Source organism: Blennius ocellaris (genome assembly GCF_963422515.1).
Source record: "Blennius ocellaris genome assembly, chromosome: 6".
Classification (NCBI taxonomy): domain Eukaryota; kingdom Metazoa; phylum Chordata; class Actinopteri; order Blenniiformes; family Blenniidae; genus Blennius; species Blennius ocellaris.
The window spans coordinates 17,988,230-18,006,710 of record NC_137655.1 but is presented as its reverse complement, the minus strand read 5'-3'; the positions used below and the strand labels follow the sequence as shown (position 1 = coordinate 18,006,710).

Sequence of the window (18,481 nt, the reverse complement as noted above, 5' to 3'; positions counted from 1 at the left end):
CAGCTGAAGGCCATGTTTTAAGAATAGAATAAAAAAGGGTAAACTTTCAGCATTAGTCCATCATACCGAGAGACTCTCCATAACCTGATGAGCCCATTGTCTGAGTGTCAGCATCCTGGCGCAGGCTGTGTGCATGATGTTGTAATAGCTGTGTTAAAAGGTTGATCAGAAACCCTATGAAACAAAAACATGGCATGTAAAAGAAACCAACAGGCAGAAGTGGGTTGATTAGTAGGAATATGACAAGTTACCCACCATTATCACTGTGTTCTTCATTCGAAGACTGTAAATGATTGGTTTCAATATTATTATTAGTATTCAGACAATAATCATATTCATTTGAAGGTCATTACTTTTAGAGATATATGTTTAATTACCAATAAAGTGTGAAGGGCTGATCCTGGACTAATGTGAAGAAACTGCATGAATTCTCTGGTTCCGGCAACCTGATGAAATTGATTAGAGACATATTTAACTGCCAATTGCCGTTAACTTAAGTCCAATTTTTTACATTTACTTTGAATTCATAATCAGAACCCACCGTATTCTTACACAGACCACTTTCAGGGTAGAAGACAGACAGTGTGTACTCATATCCTGAAAAGCGGAGATGGTCTGCTACTATGCTGTTACAGGCTGAAACCAAATGGGGCTCAGATCTGGCAGGTATGAGTCTGGGAACTGGCTCCTGTCCTGCCAGGGGATGTTTCAACTCCTGGATCAGTTGATTACGCAACTGGACCTATAATCAGGTAGGAAACAGCAAAAGGATGAAGAGCACGCTCTTTCGGACAAGTACATTGAAACGACTTTATCAACCGCAAGCAGCGTGTGTGATGCCTCTTACTTTAAGTGAATCGAGTACTCCTTTGTCTTTAAAGGTTTGAAAGAGTCTCTTACGCAGCTCGTCTGTGGAAAGCCCATCTTCTTTAGACGAAGCCATAATAGTCCTGACAGAGGAGAAACAACGCGTATAAACAACAAAAACTACCTTTAAACAGATCTGGGTATTTTATTTTTGTCTTTCACTTCCGAGCAATATCACAATACAGATTATTATGGTTCAGGAATTACTTAAAGGGGTAAAATGTCGTTAGTTACCAGCCTGACGACCCCAAAGCGTCTCAGTCTGTGAAAGAGACTAACCTCGAACATTTAAATCCACCAACGGACAACTGTCTTACAGAGATGACGTAAATGAAAAAACCCATCAAACTATTAATCCTTTTTTTTTTTTTTTTTTTTTTTACAATAAAATGTATACATGCATCGACCGCCAATACCGTATTAAATGGTTATGTTTTGTTATTTTTTTTAGAGAGGTAGCAAATTTAAAAAAAAGATTATGTGCGCACTATCTATGTCGTCATCAGTTTGCGACAACTTCTGCTTTACAGGAAGCGAAATTGAGAGGTAAACAAAAGTTTTCTCCACCAAACGGACATATATCGTGAGTTTTTTAGGTACTGTGTTGTTGTATATTATCTATTCATTAAGCTTCCACAAATCCTTCACGGGAATTTCTGTTGAACTTACGTGTTAAGCTTTTATAAAGCTACTTTAGCTTGCTAGCCGATGGGCTCACTGTAGATGAAATCGAAGCTCCAATCATTTAAACATTCAAATGTGTTGCTTGTGTTGTTTGTCTCAGAGCAACGACGCGCTGACAAAGAGAAGCGAGAACCATGTCGGGAAGCTTTTACTTTGTGATGGTTGGTCATCATGACAATCCAGTGTTTGAGATGGAGTTCTTGCCATCCGGGAAGCCCGAATCAAAGGTACCGGGTCTTATTTATTCACACCGTCAGTGGCACCAGCTCTCACGAGCTATTTTATTTGGATTGTTTAGAAAATAAAAGCGCACATATAGAATACAGCTACTTAGTTTAATGCGGCATCTTGGCGCCAATCATATATACAAATATAAATATGAAATGTTTTAAAACTTGTGCTGGTACATGGATGTTTAAAATCTAGTTCCTCCCTTAATTTATATCTCCCCTCTCTTAAAAAAAACCCAAACTGTTTCTGCATGTGCAGTGGGATTAAGATATTTGTTTTTAAGTATAGAAAGTTAACAGACGGCTAATTCACTTCTTTTTTGTTTTGTTTTGTTTTTTCAATTAGGTTCCGTAGTAAAACGGACAAATTAAGGCAGTGTATCATTTGCTTACATTGGTTGAATAGTCTACATTCATTATATTAAATAAAATGCATTTGCTATTATTCTAATAATAAATAAATTACAAATTCTGTGTAAATAATCTTTCTTGATTGGTCATTTGGGAATAATATTTCGGGAAATATTTTTCCCACAGTGTGTGTTTACTTTTGAATTCTTGATCATTATATTTTGTTGAACCATTTTACAACTGCCATAATTAAATATATGTTAAATGACAAGGTGTATCCACTGTTCCACCATAATAGGACCTCCCTGTCCGTGTACTTCTTCTTTTTTCTCATCATCATACACCACGAACTTCAACTACACTCAATTTCCTCATGCTTGCTCATTTTCCCTACACCCAATGAAAGGTCAACTTGCTGCCTACTATAACACACCCAATTCAAAGGTGGCTTGACGAAGAGATAATCAATGTTTACCTCACCATTCATCATGTTATGGCCGATCTTGTACTATATTAACTGTGTTAAACATTTAATCAAAACAATATGAAATGTTGCTGTTTTACCCTACAATGTAACTGTCAACACTGTACACCACTCTCAACCTTATCTTTGTGTGTTGGAACTGAACACTTGACTTTTTCTGATATGTGCTTTATGGACTCCAGGATGACCATCGTCATCTGAACCAGTTCATTGCACATGCAGCGCTGGACCTGGTGGATGAAAACATGTGGCTGTCCAACAGCATGTACCTGAAAACCGTTGACAAGTTCAACGAGTGGTTCGTTTCTGCATTTGTCACTGCAGGACATATCCTTTTGATATTCAGTCATTTCCTTTTTTTAAATTTACAATATTTGTGTACATTGTTGCCACGTGATTTCCAGGGCCGCGTATCACTTCGTTGACAAGTCCCCTTTTTGTAGTCAACTCATATAAGAAAGTACAGTAATGTTAAATACTGGTTTCGGGGGTAAACTCGTCTTTTGCTTTTGAATAGTTGTATAATAATGTCAATGATCTGAAAGTTGTAGGTAAATCCAGAGAAAAGTAAGACTTTTAATCATTCTGATTTTACTTTTTTTCTGTGATTATAGGTCTGAGATGTTGCCTGAATATTTTCTGCCATTTCTTGGGATTTCAGAAATCTGCTGCCATAAACTAATTTATAGTGTAATACATTTTTTTACACTGTGAAAACTTATTTTTTGTTGTAGAAATGTTATTTCCCTTAATTGTTTGCCGTACATATAAGATTCATCATGCTGCACGACGTGCGACAGGAGGATGGGATCAAAAACTTTTTTAACGATGTCTATGATTTGTACATTAAGGTAAGCTGCCTAAAATGTAATGTACATCACTTTAAGTAAGGCAAGAAAATGTTTAAACTATTGAGCTTTTGGAATTTCTATATCATCATCTGCTTTGATTTGCAGTTCGCCATGAATCCTTTCTATGAAATCAACGCACCAATCCGCTCAACGGCTTTTGAGAGGAAAGTGCAGTTTCTGGGAAAGAAACATCTCCTGAGTTAATCACGTCACATGAGGACTGGAGTGTGTTTTTGTCTATCTCCTGTATATAATTTACATGTTTGATGTCTCTTTCTGTTTGAAAAAATATTAATCCATCTCACACAAATAGACATTTTTGTTGTTTGAGGTTCTCTTTGTATTTTTTGAAATTGTTATGTATGGTATGGGTTAAAGATAAGCCACACAAGGTTGTCACTTCATAGCAAGAAAGTCCCTGGTTTGAGTCTGAGGGCCTGTCTGTACTCGGTGCTTTCAGGTATTCTCAACAATAAAGGCTAATTGTTTAAATTGACCATCGGTGTGAATGTGTGTTGACCTTGTGATGGACATCCAACCTGTCCAGGGTGTGGTTTGGTTAGGGTTAGGATGTGTGTCCCAACGGACACAGATCTCCTTTGATCTCCTCTACGAGGTGCCATTTGTTTTTGCTTTTTTGGGGGATTTATTAGGAAACACTTTGCCAAATCGTTAATAAACATTGGCGCAACTTATTTCCAAACATTCTGCATGTTTTAATGTGTTCTTTATGTAAGTTTCCCCAAAGGGAAGGGACTAGTTACACGGCAAAAAAAAACCTGAAGAGTAGTGCTAAAATTAAATAGCTGACCCCTTGCTCCTGAGGCAGGTGCAAGAATTATATGAACTATATTTGTAATGAACATAATCTCAATTTAGGTTATTCAAATAATCTGATTGAGAGACGACTATACCAACCGAGTCAGCCGCACTATATTCATTCAGTATTTCAGTCCATGTATTCCTTTTTTTTTTGTTTTCTGTGGTTGAATCCCGGTTGTCTTCAATTATGGGAGACTGTAATAATATTCTTTAAAAGTTTCCGTTCGCTTTCTCCATTCTAGATTGGGGTCAAACTCCAGGATAAAAAAAACAACCCAGATTATCTTAGTCCTGGTTTTATTCAAACCCTGAATGGGAAGCCAGGCCGAGATGTGCAGGGTTTGTGTATTACCAAGGCCTGAAAACGTCACTTATTGACACGTTCCCATCTAGTGTAATGCCGCCTTTGGCCACACACATCATGGTGGGGGAATATGGAAAGCTGTGATCCTGCACCTCACAACTTAGTTTAACAGCCATACATTTTGACAGTCGTCTGCCAGTTCAGGCATTGTATCGCGAGATGCCAGTTAGGAAAGAGCAGAGCTTGAATTATCAATTCTGTTAAAACCCTTGTATAACATGTGTGGAGTTTCCAGGCTAGAAAACAAGACTGTTCTCAGGGGTTTATTTATCCTTTGACATTCCAGTAGTACAGTTTTAAACCAGAAATGAAACCTAACATATAGAAGATAGATGACATGATTCACTAGTGCGTGAGGCTGTGAAGAAAGAATTTGTAAGTATAAAAAAATGTTAAGTGTTCTTGAAGGACAGAATCATTGAAAAAAAAAAAAAAAAAACCCAGCCCAATCAATCCATGAAAACTTCATTACACCATCATCCAGCAGAGTCCCTTCTTGACTCGGTGATTTTCTTCAAGGTAAAAAATGGCTTACAAAATGTTCCCAGAAACTTAAATGTATTTGTCATGCATGTTAAGTTTGTGTCAATATTTATTTTCTGGTGGGGGCGCTCAGCACTCGGTGCTTCCAGCACAAAGCCATAACATATTTACAAAGTGCACAAACATGACGTAAAGGTGCGGTTATAACAAGCCTTAAGTTGTTAGTTGTACAAAGTAGTGTCGTAGCTACTTCATTATTTGCAGAAATCTAGATTATTGAGTGGTATACGATTTTCTAACTATGTGATTATTTCCTAAATAGAAATTCAATTGGTCGTCACTCTGCACACTCTGGGAGTGAGGTTTAAAAGTCCATTAATGGTTGCACCCCCCAAAATAGTACACAGCTTTAACACGATTTCAAAGACATTTTTCTTCATGACAGAATCAAACAATTTCAGAAGAACATGGAACTTTTCAGCGATAACATAATACTGGACCAATGTGAATCAATGCTTTGAGGTTAATTTTATCATTGGAGTGTGTTGATGTTAGTGTTGCTTTCCACTTTCACTCTCCAACCTTTGACAGTATAACAAATCACAAAGCCAGTAGCAGAATTTGTTTAAATAAAATGTTACTACAGAATTGCACACCTACAGCCTCGTCACACAAAACAGGCATAACCAGCAAATTCATATTAGTGAGAACTCCCGGGTGTTACGAGCAGCATGTGGTGGCAGAGCGAGGCTTTCTGTGGAGCTTGACCGTGTCCGTGGGGATGAGGTGGTCCGTTCTTTCATCCATTGCCAACACTCTGCGCACTGCCTCCTCAAAGGCCACCGCTACATTGGTGGCATCCTTGGCGCTGGTCTCATAATAGGGGTAGTCGCCGTTCTCCTGGCACCACTGCCGAGCCTCCTCCGGTGACACCTGCCGCTCCGGCACATCCAACTTGTTTCCCAAGACGACAAACGGAAACTTCTCCGGCTCCTTGACGTCTGCATAATAGATGAACTCCTTCTTCCAGTTGCCCAAGTTGAGAAAGCTCTGGTTGTCGTCAACGCTGAAGGTGAGCAGGCAGCAGTCAGAGCCGCGATAGAAAGGAGTCCTCAGGCTGCGGAATCGCTCCTGGCCGGCAGTGTCCCAGATCTGCAGGGTGACCTGGTGGCCGTCCACCTCCAGGTCCTTGTTGAGGAACTCCACGCCGATGGTGTGGAAGAGGTGCGCGTCGAACTTGTTGGTGACGTAACGGTTCATGATGGAGCTCTTCCCGACCCCGCCATCACCCAGCAGAATCACCTTCAGCAGGGACGTCTTTGTCGTCATGGTAATTCACTCTCAACCGCTCACGTGTAAGTAACTGACCTAATAGAGGGAAAACAACGTCACAATTGAGTTTTGCACGTGTGCGTACAGGTCTCATGAATGCTCATGTTAACAGTTCATCTGACTGAAGAGCATCTTTTGAGACAATTTGATTCATTTCCTCAACTCGACCGTTCCATCACTGGGACCGTCACATTTGTTTTGACGAATGCACTACGGGAAAGGAGAGTTAAGAGTCAACACAGCCACTTCCGCTACACTTTACATAAGCAGCACGGCCTGTTTTTCCCTCCCTTTATCACTTTGCCATGTCATTTATATAGCACCCTACCCTTTACCTTCAGTTTATTCACAGACCTGAACCACTCCTCTTTCTTGCTGACGATAGCGCTCAGCTAACAAAACCTGATGACTAGAAGCAAGTTATAATTGTATTTCTATTTAAATTAAGTTGTCTTTAAATGTTTATAAAAAGCTTATTGAAATTCTTAAAAACTGAACCTTGTTATTTTAGTATATTTGAGGCTTTTTAAAATCAGGAAGATTTGATTACCATGATTATACTCCATTTACATTTGATACACGGTGTACCAACACTGCACATATTTGTATAAAAATAACCTAAATATAAGTTTGACAGACTGGGTTAATGTTTGAAACTTTGCAATTATTTATTTAATACATGTTATTCTTACTCAGTGGAGTACTACACATAGTTTAGCCACATCTTACTGAAATTGTATTAAAAACAGAATGTACAGTTTCTCTTTTCTCTGTTAAAAGCACCTAGGAATGACTGCTGTATTTGGTACAATATAAATAAAGTTGAATTGAACAGTGTGTGTTGCTCCAAAATCTAAACTAGTCATGCAGCACTAATGATGACGGATGTCAGTCGCTCACCATATGTACAAACGTATCTCTTAAGTCAAGGATGCAGGTTTAACTGACAACAGATGGTCCTTCATCTATTCATATTAGAGATCACAGTTCTACTTGTTCCACAAAGTATTTTTTTTCTCTCTTCTGGATCACAGGATTCTACCCTGTTCTGTTATTGAACTTGTGTTTCTTTATTGACTCTTTCAGCTTTAACAAGGATCTGTGAGTGCAACAGTAAACTGTGTTCTCAGAGTCCTTACTTGATACATGTATTGAGTTCCACTACACAACTGAGTTTGTTTTTAAAGCCGTGCTACCTTATGATCTGAAGATTGTGTATTGATTACTGGCTTCCACAATAAAAATGTTAATGTTGCACACACTTAACCATGTATTCTTTCTGAGAGTGGTCAATACCACACCTGCACCTTGAAAGTAGATATATTTTTGGTTGTGTAGGCGTTTTGCAACTACATAAACCTGTCAGGGATCTCTTACCATTCAACAATATCTATTTAGTATATCGTTCTGCATAAAATGCCTTGAACGTCACTTGATTCTGCCTAAACCAACATGCAAGTCGACTTTGCTGGAATCCATGTTGCTCAATGTATTGAACTCCTCTGCAGAAACGCAACTTTGGTGAATGTTTGGCGAGTTCGACCCCTCACCTCTTGTCGAGTTGGATCCCTTTTGCTCGTCCAGATCATGTGAAGTAAACGCCAGTCTGCGGTCACATGCTCATGGTTTAATGTTGATGTGAGCAGCCATGCAGGTAACGATCAGCCAGCTGGAACACAGTGACGAGGCTTTCAAGCTTCCTGGTTGTGGCTGCCGGCTGCTGAGACGTGAGAAGTCAATTGCAATCAAACCATCAACATTGTTGCAGTGATAAATAATACTTTAAAAAAAAAGGTTTAGCTTGTGGCTGGAGTATACTCAAAAACGAACTTTAAGAATACCACGAGATACAATTAATATCCAGAGTTAGCTCCAGGCTAAGCTAGGCTAACATGAAAGAGGAAAACAACACAGCTGGAGTTAATGAAGCACACTCTCTTGCTAATAACAGTACCTTATAGTTTGGGTGAAGCTGCAGCTGAATCAACGATAACGAAACAAGTGGAGTAATGTAGACGCATTAGTTTGACAGCCCCTCGCCCCGGCGTGAGTCGATTTAACGTCAGGGAGCACAATTTCCTGGTCAGGTCCAGAGGCTCGCTGCTAACATGGAGCAGCCGCAGACTAGCACCCGGTGTTACATTTCAACTGGTGTTCCTGTTAACTGGTGACCGACTTCCTTTCGCCTCTGTTTTTGATGCCAGTAAAGGCAGATGTTAAGAGAAAACCCGACATAACCCCATCGCTGTCCCGGTGAGTACAATTTAACCACATTGACAACAAAGTTTTGAAGTGTCGTACTTTATCGGAGTCTTATTTTAACAACTGTCGTTACTACTGCCGTAACGACGGACGCTAAAGGAAGTTGGTCGTCAGTCGACGGGGAAACCAGTTCATCCGAAACACCGGTCATGTGATCTCATCAGCAGACAGAAACAACCAACGAGCGCAGAGGTAACGCAGCAGGCCCTCACTTATATATTACTTTAATCCATTACAGATGATACGGCACGCAGTTACGACAAATAAGCCACATTTATGCTCTTGGCTTCTGTATGTGTCCATTGCATTTTTAACTAACCTTGGTATCCCATCTGTTACAAATTATTTGGTATACGTCACTTCTTTGCAGTTTATTGCAACACCACCAGAGGGCGATATATAACTGTTAGCTATCAGCTTTGTTTACATTTTATATAAGCCAAATGCATATTGGTTAAAATAAATTATATATATCGTTTTCCCAGCAGTTAGTTTGATTGTAACCAGGTATCCCACTGAAATGTCCACTAAATTAAACAACACAGTATATCAAAATACTTTAGAACCGCTCGAGCTTTTCATGAAAAAACAAGTACACCAGCAAGTACTCAAAGTAAGAATGATTTATGCTGCTCCTTTTGGATTGCGGTTTGGTTAACTAGCATAGTAGTGGTTAGGCCTCAATTTAATACTGCAATTTTCCTTCTGTGATTTGGATAATGTATAAAACACCCACTAAATCAAGCGAAGCACAAATACCTCAGAACTGTCCTCCAGGAGTCCTTTGTGTATATTTTCCTTTAAAGACAGCGATGTCTATAGAAACCACATAAATATTTCTCTCTAGGGTTACTCTGTGATCTGGCTATCTCATTATGGACGCATTTCTCTTTTGAATTTGAAGGAAATGCATCAGTGTATGTACTGTGAAAGTAAGCTGGACAACCTGAAGAAACCCTACAGGGAGAACTTCCATACAGAGATGTCAACTGTCTGGCCCTCCAAATATGTAATATTACAACAACATAGAACAAGAAACAGGCAGGATTGTATAAAAACAATTTTAATGTACTAATACAGCATTATTAGAAAATAAAAACAAAACATTTTACATCATTTACGTCCTAATACTTTTTTTTATTATCAGTTCAACTAAACAGCCTTCAAAATTGTTTTTCTCATCTAAGCTATCTGGAACAATTAAGCTAACAATTCACATTATATGTTGTATATTATTTTTGGGCAACTTCAGCAATACATTGTCACATATGCAACAAAGGCCTAAGCACAATACTGTTAAACACAACTAAAAGGCAAAGTTAGCATTTCCACCTATTCCTGAGATCTGAGTCATTTGTGTTGCTCAAGACAATTGAAAAAGCAAAATCACCATATAATGTATGAATGCGGTGGGATGCACTGAGGGCAGCAGCATGGTGGTGAAATAAACATGCATGTGCTGATTGTAGGTATTTATCGCTCCAGACCACGCGGCTGCATCATGAAAGAAGACTGGGGAGCTCCATTGAAGACATTTAAGACCCGGGACTTTGGAAATGAGAAGCATTGGCAGGTATCAGTCAGCACAGAAATGTTGATCGGAGGTGGAAATCCTTAAAAAATTGGACTGGCGTCATCTTGACAAGGCCCTGAGGTCAGCACAACATTATCTAGTCCTATTTCACCTCCAAGACCTTTCCCACGCTGACCTTCAAAGATAATCTGAAAGACATACAATCACATGTCCATGTCACAGATATCACTCATTATTCTTTGTAATAGGTTTTAACCTAGTGTCATTACACCTTGAGAACAATTTCCACCATTACGAGCAGATATTTGAGATGCAGGGGCTGGGGTGATTCGTATATTAGTATATTAATTAAATCTGACAAAGTACTCACAGACTCTGGGGCTTCGACTGTCCAGGCCACGGTGAGGAACTCCGCCTGCCAGCTCTGGTCCCGGCTTTGGCTCTGCTCCCACACTGGGTACGCATTGTTATCCAGCAACACCCTGAGCGTTCCCACATTGTGGCCGACCACACGGTAGTCAAAGGCGAGGCAGAAGCTGCCCTGCTGAGCGCGGTCACTCAGAAGCAGCTTCAGCTTGGCCACGTCGCCCTGGTCCCCCAGGAGCCCACTGAGGGCCATGTAGTACTCAGCACCTGACAGTTTATTCCTCGCGTGAGTAACAGCACACGAATACACAAAACTTAAAGGGGAAAAAGAAAATTGCATTTTGTTACCATGATCGTGGTAAGCCACACTCCAATCGATGTCGTCAGCCCTGTCTTGGACCCATTCGCATGCTCCCTGATCAAAGTTGCAGTCCAAGATGTACTCTGGAAGGTAAAAGACATTTTGTGATGAGTTGCATAAAGTTTTCAGTAAACCGTTGTGTAAACATTGTGGAGTCAAATTGATTAATACCTTCCTGAGCTGGTGCTATGTGGACTTCCTTGATTTCTGTGGCTGGACCGAACACCGACTCAAAGTCCTCTGAAACTGGGTTCATGAATGAAAGGAGGAAAAGTGATCAATCATTTATATTCATCAAATTTTAACTCCGGTAAACATGCATCTTATTGCCATTCAGTGGGACTCATATGAATGGACTTCTCATGCGTTTGAGTTCACTTTAGCAGAACCTATGATGAAAATAATCTGTTGTGATTATTTTAACAAGCAGTCGCTGCGCAAAAGTTTTATATTGAATCTGTTGCCCGTGGTGCTCTATATGAAGGTTGTCATGTTCTGTTCAAACAGAAAGTCTAAGCTTAGATTTATTGTGAGCATTTTAGAAGTGGCGGTACCTCGTAAATTGGCATCTGAGTGTACTTTAGTAGAGCAACTGAATTGTAATTATAGTTTTTGAAACAGCTTTTTGCAATTATGTACTGTTGGAAAAAGATCCCAAATAATACCGCAAAGATTTTCCCTGATAAAACAAAAGCGAGAAAGGGGCTTTTAACAAACAGGTGTAGACCTGCCCTGCTGTCATCCATTTCTTCAAATGGAATTACAACTTTAGGATATAGCCCCCTCCCCCTGTTCCCCGAGCCTTTTTAAAGCCCCTGCAGCAAATCACCCCCATGAAACCCCCTTTCACACGGAGACGAGTGACAGCTGGGGTTATTGAACCTGCAAAGCCACAGTGGGCTGGTGTTAGAGAGGTCTCGAGTGCTGATGACAGACTTTCCTACAAGGACTCAAGTCTGTTTGCACAACAGCTGTTTTGGGGAAAACATAATAAAAGGCTCGGGGGGCTTTGTAACTATCCTCCCTTCCTCACCCTCCTCCCAGGAGATGGGAAGCAAACCCAGGATGGGTCCGATCCTTCAGCTCTCACATACCGACAAAGTAAAATTCCTCCCTGGAGGTGATGGATGTCTTGGGGCCTGTCTCCTCTTGCTACCTGGCTTCTTCCACAGGCTTGGATGTTCCCATAAATATAGAGGTTTTTGATGAAAAGAGACATCATCTAGGGGATTTTTTTCAGTCAGATGACTGCTACTGTATGAACACTATTAATTTGTGATTTGTTATAATCAATCGAATGTCGAGGTTGCGTTGAATCACACATTTCTGGATTATTAATAAACTACAAACATGTTTATAGACCCCGATTAAGTATTAGCAGTTAAGAGAGAAGTATGTTAGATTAGAAAACAAAAGAATGGTACGTTTTGTGATTGTAAAAACACAACAATTGCAGTGCTTGTAATGCAGTACGAAAAGAAATATTATTCAGATTTTGTGAGATTTATAGAGTAAATGATCATGATTGTGGACTTCCACTTTTTTTAAATTATAAATTGATCACCTTCATGAAATTGTGCATGTTAAAATAGTGCGACCATGGTCAAGCAAAGTTGCTAGTTTGTCATGTATAGGATACTAATCAGAGGTCTTATGAACTGGTGTTGTCAGACGAATACTGATTTCAACAGGGAACTTGATGAACCCAACTCATTGTCCTCTTTGGCCAATGGTTTAATCCAGGGGTTGCTCAGTTTTACTTGTTTAGCTTCCTCCTGAACAGTGTGTAATTGTGTTCAGATGCTGCGCAGAGATGAGAGCAAAAGTCGAAACATACTTGGGTTAGTTGAGTGTGTTTATGTTGCACATCCCAACAGACCACCCAGAATGGTAGAATGAATTCACTTCAAACAGGCCTAACAAAAAAAAAAAATGAAACGTACCAAAAACATCTCCTCTTGGATTGAGCTGGTTGTCTTCTTCTTCCTCACCCTCCTCTTCTTCGGGAAATCCCTCTTGTCCTCTGCCCTCAGTCTCAACGCCGATGTACTCCTCTCCATCATAGTCAAAAGGTTGCTGCTGGATCCTGGGAGGAGGAGTCGAGACTGGCTCGGGGATAAAGTTTTTGATGTCTTCGTTGCTCAGTTTGCCTCCCAGAATCTCGGGCTTCACTTGGGAGTCTGGGATGGCTGTATAGGAAGGAAGAGGAAATGGATTAGACACATGGATCCGCAATCATGTGAAGGAAATGAATATATTTCACCAGGATGCAGGTGCCTTTGCTGTCATGTAGTCTGCAGATGTGATTCTTATTAATCACATCCCTGAAGTCACTTACCAGTTCATGAACAAAATAGATCACTTCCCCTCAGGGGTGGAGCTATGGCAGATGTACATGCTATAACAACAGATAGGATTATACTACTGCATGCAAATGAAGCATGACAGTAACGTCCGTTCAATGCATATTTATATAGTGTCATTATGAATCTACAAGCCTTTCATCATGTCAGCTCTTTATGAAAAAAGGTCATGCTCAGGATTTTCCTAACAAGCTGTGCATATTGTGGGCATACAACATATCCAGCCAAGAGCCAGGCAGAGAGTTGGGAGAGGCATTCGGCGAGAGTGAAGGATGGGAGGGATGGGGTTGCAGAGCAGAGCATGAGCATCCAATGCAGAGGTTTGGGCTCTGCACAATCTCACCATTCAGGAACTCATCTGCACTGCCTTTGTCTCCATCCCAGGGCCTCTGATAAAAGGGTTTGACTACAAGAAATAAACGCATCTTCATTCACACTGAAACTCGTGAACTCTTTATGTAATTTGGCCACATGAAAGTTCACCTGTTGTCTGGGTCTGGTTCAACGAGTGCAGCACTACCTTCTTTTCCACTTCCTCAGTAGGAAGGCTGCAGTGCAGTGCCATATATTTACACAGGTGTGTTTTCAATCTCTGCTTCTCTCATGCTAACATCTGTGAAGGGAGTGAAGTCTGAAAACAGGAAACTCGCCTTGGCAGGACCGCAGTTTCTGATGTTTAAGGAGTCCAAATGAAATATGTTGCTGTTAAACAGCTCCTATCTGACTGACTGCTCTCATCTGGGAAGTTCTGAGACACATGTTTCTGCCATCGAGTGTAAGCGTCTTCATTTGTGATCTTGCCCTATCTTGCAGAATTGAAAAGGCCGACGTAAAATGAACAGATTCATAGTTATGAGTAGCAGATCTGGGATCTCACCAGAGCATTCGAAGCCATTGCCTCTGAAGCCAGACTTGCACCTGCACTTGTAGGATCCTTGAGTGTTCAAACAGACAGCATGGTGGCTGCACTTGTGGGTGCCGGCTGCACACTCATCCAGGTCTGGAATAGGAAGAAGCCTATTTGTACTGTTCGTACAACTGCTTACAGGCAGTTCGCATTCATAAACTTGTATACCTTACCTACACAGTCATATTTCCCGTCAACATATTTCAGATCGTAGCCATCCTGGCACTTGCAGTAATAGCTGCCAAAGGTGTTGACACATTGTCTGTTGTGCGGGCAGAGGTTCTTCCCAGTCACGCATTCGTCAATATCTGAACAGAGATAAAACAAACAAGAAAGTTATCATGGTTCTGTTTTTATATTTATGGATCTGTGTGAATCTAATGGGCCCAATCTTTCGGCACTATACTTATCCATCACTTCACATTTACTCTGTACTGCAGGAACCTGCATTTTAGACACATCACAACTAATAATGGTAATCGGATTATTCATTTTTTTATCCGTTTTCTTTATACTATTTGTGAAAGGCTCATTTCTACTGCACCATAGACACCACCACTTCCTGCAATCCATTTTTCTGGCCAGCCGGTTGCATCCAATAATTAGCTGGTCTTTTCCTCCTGCCAGCAGGGAGCATCGCCATCCGGGTGATCATCAACACAATTCCTCAGAGGCTTCTCTCCACCCAACAATGCTCAAATACGTTTGATGCGTTGCCCAGCCTGGTGGGAGGTGGTGGTGTGTATCAAACAAGCTACTGCCGCTGCTGTGAAAACAATGGAGAATATTCCTGGAGGCCATGAAGCTTTTTGAGGTAATAGCGCAATCGCCATCATGAATTTGAGCGTGATCCAGTGCCATGTCAAAGTTGTGAAGCAAATGAACATTTTGGCCTGCAGGCGGTTGGGGTTGTATCATATCTGGTGCAGACCAGATAGTTGACATTTTGCTTATTTTGATATTTAATTTTTTGATATGGTACAAATGTGCTTATTTCATCATATTTTGCAGAATTCCTCTCGGGATATTTTTTCTTGGCACATTTTGAAAGACAATCCCTTTGCTGTTAATCACATTTATTTGAGTGTTGGATCCATGGCCCTCCTGAAACCTAATGCTGTGCAGCCAGTATATTACTTCCCCTGTGTGATCGTGCCCCGCTGGCTCAGGGTCAGCTCAAGCAGTTTTGTGGGAAGAAATATAACTTAATTGCCTCCATCTGATTTTGAACTCCAGCGTGCAAAAGTCACGTAACACAATACTCACATTGTCTTGCCATTATAAAAAAATAAATTTAAAAAATCCAGTTTTAGCTGCATGACACTGAATGCTGAAAAACACTAACTCACTATGCTCTGTCATTGTGTGAATAGCACTGCTCACCTACACAAGTTCTCTCATCTTGCCCCAGTTGCAAGCCTGCTGATGGACAGAGGCAGCGGATTTCCCCCTGTACCTCTTCACAGCCGTACTGGCAGTGAGCAAGAGAGCATGTCCTTGAATCTGTAAGCATGCACACACATGATCAGACTTATACATACAAAAAATAACAACAACTGTTGTGTCATCCTCTGTGCCTGAATGAATATTTTCTCAGTTGGACTCACTGGCACAGGATCCATCAGGCATCAGGGTGTATCCGTTGAGGCAGTAACACTTGTAACTACCATGGGTGTTCATGCAGCGATGCTCGCAGGGACGAGGTTTCAAGCCGCACTCATTCAGATCTAGAAAGAAGAACTTGTTATTTTTTCATCTGCAGCACTGCCTTTTCCAACATTTAACTCAAACTCATTGCAATTCAGCAGATAGGTAGATTATTAAAAACACAAGGAAGTTATCCACAGGAAATTAGATTATTTTGTACCCAGAGTGAACAATGTTTCCAGACGTTCTTCAGCAACCACACTTACCTTGATTGCATATCTTTCCAGCGTATCCTGGGAAACACTTGCATTTGTTGGGGCCAACACACTCTCCATGCTTGCACCCGTGCTCACACTGAGCTGGTAAAACATTTAACATAAAAAAAAGAAGAAATACCACCAGACATATCAGTGGTGGAGGATAGTGGAACATAGTCAAACCACACATTTCTATTACACAGCCAATGTCTTTTTTTTTTTTTTTTTTTAATGTAGGTTCTCATTTTCTCCACATTTTTTGGTTTGGAAAATATCTTTCCTGAAAAGAATAACAATAGTCAAGAGATCAAGGCAGGGATTTCAGACCTCAGTTCAATAATAAAAGACATTGCATTAAATATACCATGCATATATTGATCTTTGTTCACGGTGTAGCACATTTTGTATGCAAACTCAACTTTAGAAAATGTGAAGTCCTCTCACCTTCACATTGTCCTTTGCTGTTTTTCCTCCAGCCGTAGCAACACTCAAGTCTCCTGCCATAGCGACACACACCTGGTTGGTTTCCAGTAGGGACTTGTCTGTGATGCCTTTGTTGAAGAAGAGAAGAGTAAAAGGTAAGATGTGTAATTTGTGTGTCTTTACTAGTATTTACAGCTGACCTTGGCCAGCCCACAGAACTTCCCAATGTAAATAAAGTTTTCCAACCCAGTTTTAGCCCAGTAGACGCAGTGACAGACTGATGGTAAATGTAGGCTATTGCAAATTTTAAGCCCACACATCAACAACCCTTAAAGTTATCCTAAATGGCAGTTGTCAGATTTTTAAATTACTGTCCAACAACACAATAACCTAAATAAAGTGTCCTTTAAGGCAGCTACACTTAAGTGATGAAAGTGGGGCTCCCTGTGGAGCGAGAGCCAGCTGACAGGATGTAGGCCACAGATAAAAAAAAACACCCTAATCAGACACTTCCCGTGTTTCAGTTTCATGCTTCACAGACTTCTATTTCCTCCTTTTTTTTTAACTGAACTTTGATCATTGTCTAAAATAATTTTTTGCAGGATTTTCTTCTCGGATTTTGTTACCAAATTAACATTCCACCAAAAATAACTCACAGGGCCAGACAGATGATATTGCACATGTGTGTATTTTGGAGCTGTAAATTTAGTTAAAATCCTAAGTTGCCTTAACTTTTGACATCCAAGATGTTTAGGTTTCAGTGGTGTTGGCATCTTAACAGGGGCTTAGGCTCCAGTATGACTAGAGGAATCTGAGACTTGATAGAAATCAACCAGAATAGTCCAGCGGAGACGGGGTCCTGAGTGTGACAGGTGCTCGTCACTTATCAACAGTTGCTGTGCTACATTTAGCTGTTACTCTCTCCCAGTCTCCAGCGGCAGCAGCGGCATGTGTGCATACCATCAAAACAACAGTTTTTCCCGTGAAGATTTAAAGCACGTAAATCAGTTTAAACTAAAGGGGTTCGTGTTACTCTTAAAGCTCCACTTAAAATAATAGCATGTGGAGAAACCAGCAGTTCAAGTGTTAGTAATTTCCTTTCCTGGCCACACGATTAAGGATAAGTTGTACACTTTCCATTTCTATAGGTAGCATTTGAGGGATTTTATGAGCATTCAGACTTACTGCTATGTGATACGTCTAACATCGGTCAGACCTCAAACTTTGGAAGATTTGAGATTCCGAACTGACGACACATCCGAGTCCCACCTGCTGCAGGTCTCAGTCATTATAAGCCCAGCATTCAACATCCCATGCTTGATTGACTTACCTTTGGGCTTCTGTGCTGCCAGATGAGATGTGGAGCAGGAGAATAAGAGCACCGACCAGAATAAATGGCTGCATGTCTATCACAGCCGTAGCGCTTTGTTTCCCAAGAGACTGGCTTTTGTTGCTGTGCGTTCTGGCTTGTTCTCCTTGGGGCTAACGCTCATTAAATTGCTTAGACAGGAGAAGGTCTCAGTTGAGAGCTTATGGAAAGAACGCTGGATTTCATGTATTTCTCGAACTTCCAAGTCACCTCAAAGGGAGGGGATAGAAAAATCTCTCTCACACTCTTTTCTATGCTGCCGCTACTCTCTGTCCCATAATTTGCTTCTCCCTTCTTCCGCACTGAAATTCCAGAGGTGGGTTGACACACTGCGAAATGACACTGCGCTAAGAGATAGGTGGTGGCTTTTTGGAGGTAGGAGTGGGTTTGTCAAAAGGGGGTGGGGATTATGTTTAGGGGTCCTTCTGTCTTTGCTTAAATCCTAGACAGGACCACATTACAAAAAAAAAAAAAAATCAAAAAATCAAAAATCTCCGTGAGAGCATTTGGAAAAACTATACTGT

General features: G+C 40.7%; 4 protein-coding genes across 5 annotated transcripts; 1 reads left to right on the top strand and 3 right to left on the bottom strand.

The window, feature by feature from the left end:
* Positions 1–52: 52 nt before the first annotated feature.
* Positions 53–943, bottom strand: LOC308131471 (centriole and centriolar satellite protein ofd1-like; the record flags this gene model as incomplete). Its single annotated transcript, XM_080498199.1, has 3 exons — positions 53–174; positions 553–742; positions 848–943. 3 exons carry the CDS (start codon positions 941–943, stop codon positions 53–55), a joined length of 408 nt encoding a protein of 135 aa, XP_080354325.1.
* Positions 944–1,367: 424 nt separating this feature from the next.
* Positions 1,368–3,941, top strand: trappc2 (trafficking protein particle complex subunit 2). Of its 2 annotated transcripts, none has more exons than XM_080498519.1 (5): positions 1,368–1,413; positions 1,652–1,778; positions 2,799–2,947; positions 3,386–3,467; positions 3,573–3,941. In XM_080498519.1, the coding sequence occupies exons 2-5, from the start codon at positions 1,686–1,688 to the stop codon at positions 3,669–3,671; spliced, it is 423 nt and encodes a 140-aa protein (XP_080354645.1). In that variant the 5' UTR covers positions 1,368–1,413; positions 1,652–1,685; the 3' UTR covers positions 3,672–3,941. The 2 variants fall into 2 exon arrangements, with proteins under 2 accessions (XP_080354645.1, XP_080354646.1); XM_080498520.1 differs by having other exon boundaries at positions 1,385–1,450.
* Positions 3,942–4,939: 998 nt separating this feature from the next.
* Positions 4,940–8,563, bottom strand: rab9a (RAB9A, member RAS oncogene family). The gene is made up of 3 exons (XM_080498474.1): positions 8,423–8,563; positions 8,019–8,185; positions 4,940–6,504 (listed from the first exon to the last, which is right to left on the bottom strand). Exon 3 carries the CDS (start codon positions 6,463–6,465, stop codon positions 5,857–5,859), a length of 609 nt encoding a protein of 202 aa, XP_080354600.1. The 5' UTR covers positions 6,466–6,504; positions 8,019–8,185; positions 8,423–8,563; the 3' UTR covers positions 4,940–5,856.
* Positions 8,564–9,838: 1,275 nt separating this feature from the next.
* egfl6 (EGF-like-domain, multiple 6) lies at positions 9,839–18,150 on the bottom strand. Its single transcript, XM_080498756.1, has 13 exons — positions 17,919–18,150; positions 16,610–16,716; positions 16,175–16,267; positions 15,869–15,988; positions 15,645–15,764; positions 14,435–14,569; positions 14,232–14,354; positions 13,698–13,760; positions 12,935–13,180; positions 11,163–11,237; positions 10,979–11,074; positions 10,635–10,897; positions 9,839–10,452 (listed from the first exon to the last, which is right to left on the bottom strand). Exons 1-13 carry the CDS (start codon positions 17,990–17,992, stop codon positions 10,345–10,347), a joined length of 1,623 nt encoding a protein of 540 aa, XP_080354882.1. The 5' UTR covers positions 17,993–18,150; the 3' UTR covers positions 9,839–10,344.
* Positions 18,151–18,481: the final 331 nt, after the last annotated feature.

Bases quoted from the DNA above. Each gene is read 5' to 3' on its own strand.
- trappc2 (XM_080498519.1), top strand. From the start codon at position 1,686: ATGTCGGGAAGCTTTTACTTTGTGATGGTTGGTCATCATGACAATCCA. The intron at 2,948-3,385 runs CCTTTTGATATT...TGCCGTACATAT, and splicing joins TTTGTCACTGCAGGACATAT to AAGATTCATCATGCTGCACG. The intron at 3,468-3,572 runs GTAAGCTGCCTA...TTTGATTTGCAG, and splicing joins TCTATGATTTGTACATTAAG to TTCGCCATGAATCCTTTCTA.
- rab9a (XM_080498474.1), bottom strand. From the start codon at position 6,465: ATGACGACAAAGACGTCCCTGCTGAAGGTGATTCTGCTGGGTGATGGC.
- egfl6 (XM_080498756.1), bottom strand. From the start codon at position 17,992: ATGCAGCCATTTATTCTGGTCGGTGCTCTTATTCTCCTGCTCCACATC. The intron at 11,238-12,934 runs GTACGTTTCATT...TCATGAACCCAG, and splicing joins TCCAAGAGGAGATGTTTTTG to TTTCAGAGGACTTTGAGTCG. The intron at 10,453-10,634 runs GTGAGTACTTTG...TATGTCTTTCAG, and splicing joins CAGTCGAAGCCCCAGAGTCT to ATTATCTTTGAAGGTCAGCG.